The following is a 4,574-nucleotide window of genomic DNA, read 5'->3' as shown; positions in this document are numbered from 1 at the left end:
GCTTTAGAGTAATTTTATAAATTATATAGGGTGCTATATAAATGTTGTATATTATTATTATGTTGCGACTGTACCTGTACATTCATTCCTCGATGTCTTATTACACTACCATTTCACTCGATTTATTTAAGGGACAGCTTTGAACAGTTTGGCTATATGCTGACAAACAAACCATTGGTCTGACTATAACTGCATTACACCAGAGTGGTATATATTATATATACGTCTCTGATTACACTAGTTGAAGGGAGGTAACTGTTGATAAGAATGGATACGATTCTATACGAAATACATGTAGTCGATTTTAGGAAACTACTACCTTTTTGTGAAACCACTAAATGTTTCCTATGTGAATCATTTTAACAGAATTCAATATGGGCAAAGCAGCAGTCTTTATACTACATGTACCTGTTTTGTGGGTACATTTGATCAGTGTATTTCACACTATTTGCCTTAAATTGCGTTAAGCATCAATCAATATCTCAAGAATCATGCAAACATTTATTTGATTATTTTTAACATACATGTAGATCAAAACATAAATCAATTAATCTTCTTGAATACTGATTTTTGAAAGTAATCTTCAGTATTCAACTTTTCTTTTGAATATTTTAACTGAATTAAATTCACCATTATCAAAAATACCTCGATCCTCTGATAAAGTATTAATAATCGTGTTTCTCTTGTGTTAATATTGACTAAAAGCTATGAAGCATTAATATTCAATCGGCACCAAAATCAAACTTAGTTTGGTCAGCTGTAAAGGATAGTTTTTGAATATCTACAATAAAACATTATTCCTGAGGAAAGGATGTAATGAGCAGTACTTGTTATACAAGTAAAAGACACTTTATACAACTAGTTGATGGTCCAATATTGACGTATGTAAATATCTATCAAAAGTCTACATTATGATTGAATCTATGACTACATATTGTATCTATTAAAATTTGACGATTATCATTAAATCAGAGCACTACAGAATACATTAGATTCTGGATTACAAATTACAAATCATACCAAGATTGATACTGGTAACCAATATACAAAAAATCCTGTTTAATCTGTATGTTTCAATTCTTACAATGCAGCCATTTGTCATCTAGTAAAATATTATCTCTGATAATTAGATACCACAGTAATGTATTTGTTTATGTAATGCCAATGAAACTATACTATCTCAGTCATGTAATATTGATTCAATGCAACTCAGTATTATTAAGTGTGTTGCCAAGATGCAAAAGGACAAATGTAATTTTTGGAGAGTATAATACTATGAATGCTATTATAATTAGTTACGGTACACTCATATTATGGACATGCATTGTGTATGTAAATATTTAATGTAATAATACCACAGATACCATAAAACCATGTATTAAAATGCATTTATTTTGTCTTCTTCCAAATATAATTCAATACAAACAAATCTAATGATGAAAAACCTTGAAATGCATTCCCTAATAGTGCAGCAAATAATATCGTCATTTCCACTTGAGTTATGCTAATTTTACAGTTGGAACAACATTTTTATAGTCAAAAGTTGTGAAAAATCTGAAACATACAAAATGAAGTATTTCCTAAATTTTCAATGACAATCATAAAGTTTGTATACATACATAATTAAATGGTATCAAAAGCCATATCTGTCAAATATCATACTCCACACAAAAATGTGGCCAGGCAAAGACAGCTACAGAGTAGCATGTTACTGGATGTTCCTTGGTGTGAAGTAAAGAAGGCAACAATTAACTACAGGAAGTAACAAATAAGAACTGGAATGTACAAAGAACTACAACCTCTGATGTACTCCAAAAGTATCAAAACTTATGTTTCAACATATCAAGTCATAAAATAATTGTACCCTTGGAATATTGGAAATCTACTAAACAAGTAAATCTGAGTTCTGACTTGTCATTTTCTCATTCTAAATAAATTGTTAATGAATGTTCTATATGGAGCAAAACTACATCAAAATTTCAGAATGATATGTTAATTTTTAATAAATATCATACATATGTAAAATGCAAACTATCTTTTTCAATCAATTTCACAAGTGTATCAGCCGACACATTGAACCGGTTCCATATTTCTGTACAAGTATTACCTGTGAGTATTTCATTGTATAAAAAACTCAATTTACTCATTGACTAATGTTTAGAAACAAATTCATTTTGAACTTTAAGTTCAATGTACATAATTACTGTAAAGTGTTCCAAGAAAGTTAATAAGTATCAATGAGACGACTTTCATGTAGAACCTTAACAAAACCTCCTTGTCCAGGACAACCTAATAAAACGCACACAAATCTAGGTAAGTTAACATGATTCAATGTATCACAGTCAGAAAATTAAAACACACGCTATAAAAAACATTATGCCACATGTATCGTCACACAGATATGAAATTGCCCATACAAACTCGCCTATATTCACTCATAGCCTGGGGATTACTCCCCTTGTATTGTGTTCTCTGTATAAACTTTTCAATGAACCAAGATGTTCCTCAATTACACATTTAATACAATAAAAAATATTTTCAGATATAAGTTCTTTTCACATTACAAAAACATGAAAGAGTTTACAATTTTTGCCCAATGGTATGCTAAACATTAATCGTCTGTAAAAAAAACTTTTCCTATCATGTTTTAAAGTATTCACATTATTGTCCCGTTAAAATAATTTACCTAGGCCCTGCCATATATCAATCAAAATGTTCCCTGTTTGAAATTCATTTCCCTGGTCTGCAAGGATAACCATCCAAAACATTTTGTTCATGGGAGGATTGACAGTTTCAGCTCCAAGTCACAAATTCACAAAATCATCCATTGCCAGCAATTATAATTTGTTCAACAAACAATTACCACCACACTGTTCCTATGTAAACTGATCCCATTATGTGTCCTAGAGTTTAATCACAGAGATGTCTCAATGCCTGTATCAGCTCTGCTCCTCGCCCTGCAGGAACTTGAGAGCGGAGGAAAAGTCTTTCTTGGCATAGCCACTACTGGTCATGGCCCTGTAGATCTGATGAGCAAGGCCCCCCAAAGGAATGGCAGATTTGGTCACTGTTGCTGCATTCTGGGCCAATCCTAAATCCTATTTTGAAAGAAGAAAAAAATAATATCTACAACGTCAAAACTTTTAATGCTTTAGCGGGTGTAATTCTGGTTTCTTCAAATGCAGTCAAATCTTTCCCGACCAGATTTATAATAGTCACAATTTTTTCCAAAATTGGAATAACTGCAACAATCGCTAAATCTTATGCATAATTAACTTTATAACCCTTTCACCACTGTAGATCATAATAGACTCAACCAGATCAATGCATGGTAGAGTTTACTCAAGTAACATAATGGTGAAAGGGTAAATATTAATATCCCGATTTTGGTTGTTGAAAAAGCCTTCATTTCAAATAAAAGTTTTTTCTATTTAAAATATTACATACACTGTTGCTCTGATGGCCACACAGCAGTTTATGGAATAGCCAGCATGGATAAATATCACAAATATCAAGTTAGCTTTGCCATTACCAAATAACCCCAAACAATTTCTACATGTAATTAGAATATTTGCAATTTTAGATATGTTGCAATTGTGTTGACTGGTCCAAAATTGTAGCACTGTAATGTTTACCAATTATGCAAATTATTGCAATACTGGTCACACTGAAGGAAAGCATGACGTTATATAGCACACATTTTGTTGCTTTATGACCTGAGTGATTGAGTGACATCATCAATAGACTCCAACACTGACTAAATGGATGGTAAACTGCCTTTCAATTTTACCTTGAAATGTTACTTCTAGAGACAGTGTGTAACATAATTTATTTGAGAACATAAATTTGTTGGAACCTCCGAGCAAACTGTTGAGACTTTTGGTCAAAAAGAACATTTGTTGCCCTAAAACCAAGTCAACAACTGTACAATATTAATGTATATGGCAAAGCAAACAGATGTGTTACAAATCTTCAAATATTTTTTTCTAAAATATTACCTTTGTCATTAGGGCGGTACCGAAGCCCCCTTGATAGTTGTTGCTAGAGGGCACACCTTCTAGTACACCTGGGTAGGGATTGTACACCTCACTGGACCAACAGCGACCAGAACTCATGTTCAGAATTTTAGCTAGCATCTTAGGATCCAGACCAAGTCTATAAGAATGAAATCATGCAAATTGATGTTAGTAAAGTGAATGTCAATGTACAGTTTCATAAACCATATCCGATTTACCTTAAGAAGGAGCGAATTTAACAATATCATAGACATTACATAGTCAGACACTAAATCTACTTGACCCATAGAAATACACTGTACTCCTCAAATTTGCATCCTAGATTTTGGCATGAAGTAATCTTTAAAACACTTGATACATGTATGTATCTGTTATATTTGTCTTACAATTTTAAGCTGAGTAAGTACTTAACTTTTTTAATCAAGCTCAGCTGATGCCATTAGCGAAACCTTTTTCTAATTTGCCGTCAGACGCTGTCATTATTTTTTTTTGATATAGCTTGAACATATATAGTGGAAGCAACTCTGATTACCCGACAATATCATAAAATAATAGAAA

At 32.1% G+C, this 4,574-nt stretch overlaps 1 protein-coding gene across 1 annotated transcript in view; it reads right to left on the bottom strand.

The window, feature by feature from the left end:
- Positions 1–1,371: 1,371 nt before the first annotated feature.
- Positions 1,372–4,574, bottom strand: part of LOC110460251 (3-hydroxyisobutyrate dehydrogenase, mitochondrial-like) — a gene marked incomplete at its 5' end in the record, with an annotated part of 7,223 nt that continues 4,020 nt past the window's right edge. Inside the window, 2 exons of the mRNA XM_021513069.1 lie at positions 1,372–3,098; positions 3,999–4,155. Coding sequence (XP_021368744.1) covers positions 2,940–3,098; positions 3,999–4,155 — 316 coding nt within the window. The remainder of the gene's footprint in view (positions 3,099–3,998; positions 4,156–4,574) is intronic.

The sequence above is a fragment of the Mizuhopecten yessoensis genome, unplaced genomic scaffold (genome assembly GCF_002113885.1).
Source record: "Mizuhopecten yessoensis strain PY_sf001 unplaced genomic scaffold, ASM211388v2 scaffold10335, whole genome shotgun sequence".
In the NCBI taxonomy this organism is placed as follows: Eukaryota; Metazoa; Mollusca; class Bivalvia; order Pectinida; family Pectinidae; genus Mizuhopecten; species Mizuhopecten yessoensis.
Note: the sequence above shows the minus strand (reverse complement) of the source record. Positions and strands in the feature narration are given on the sequence as shown.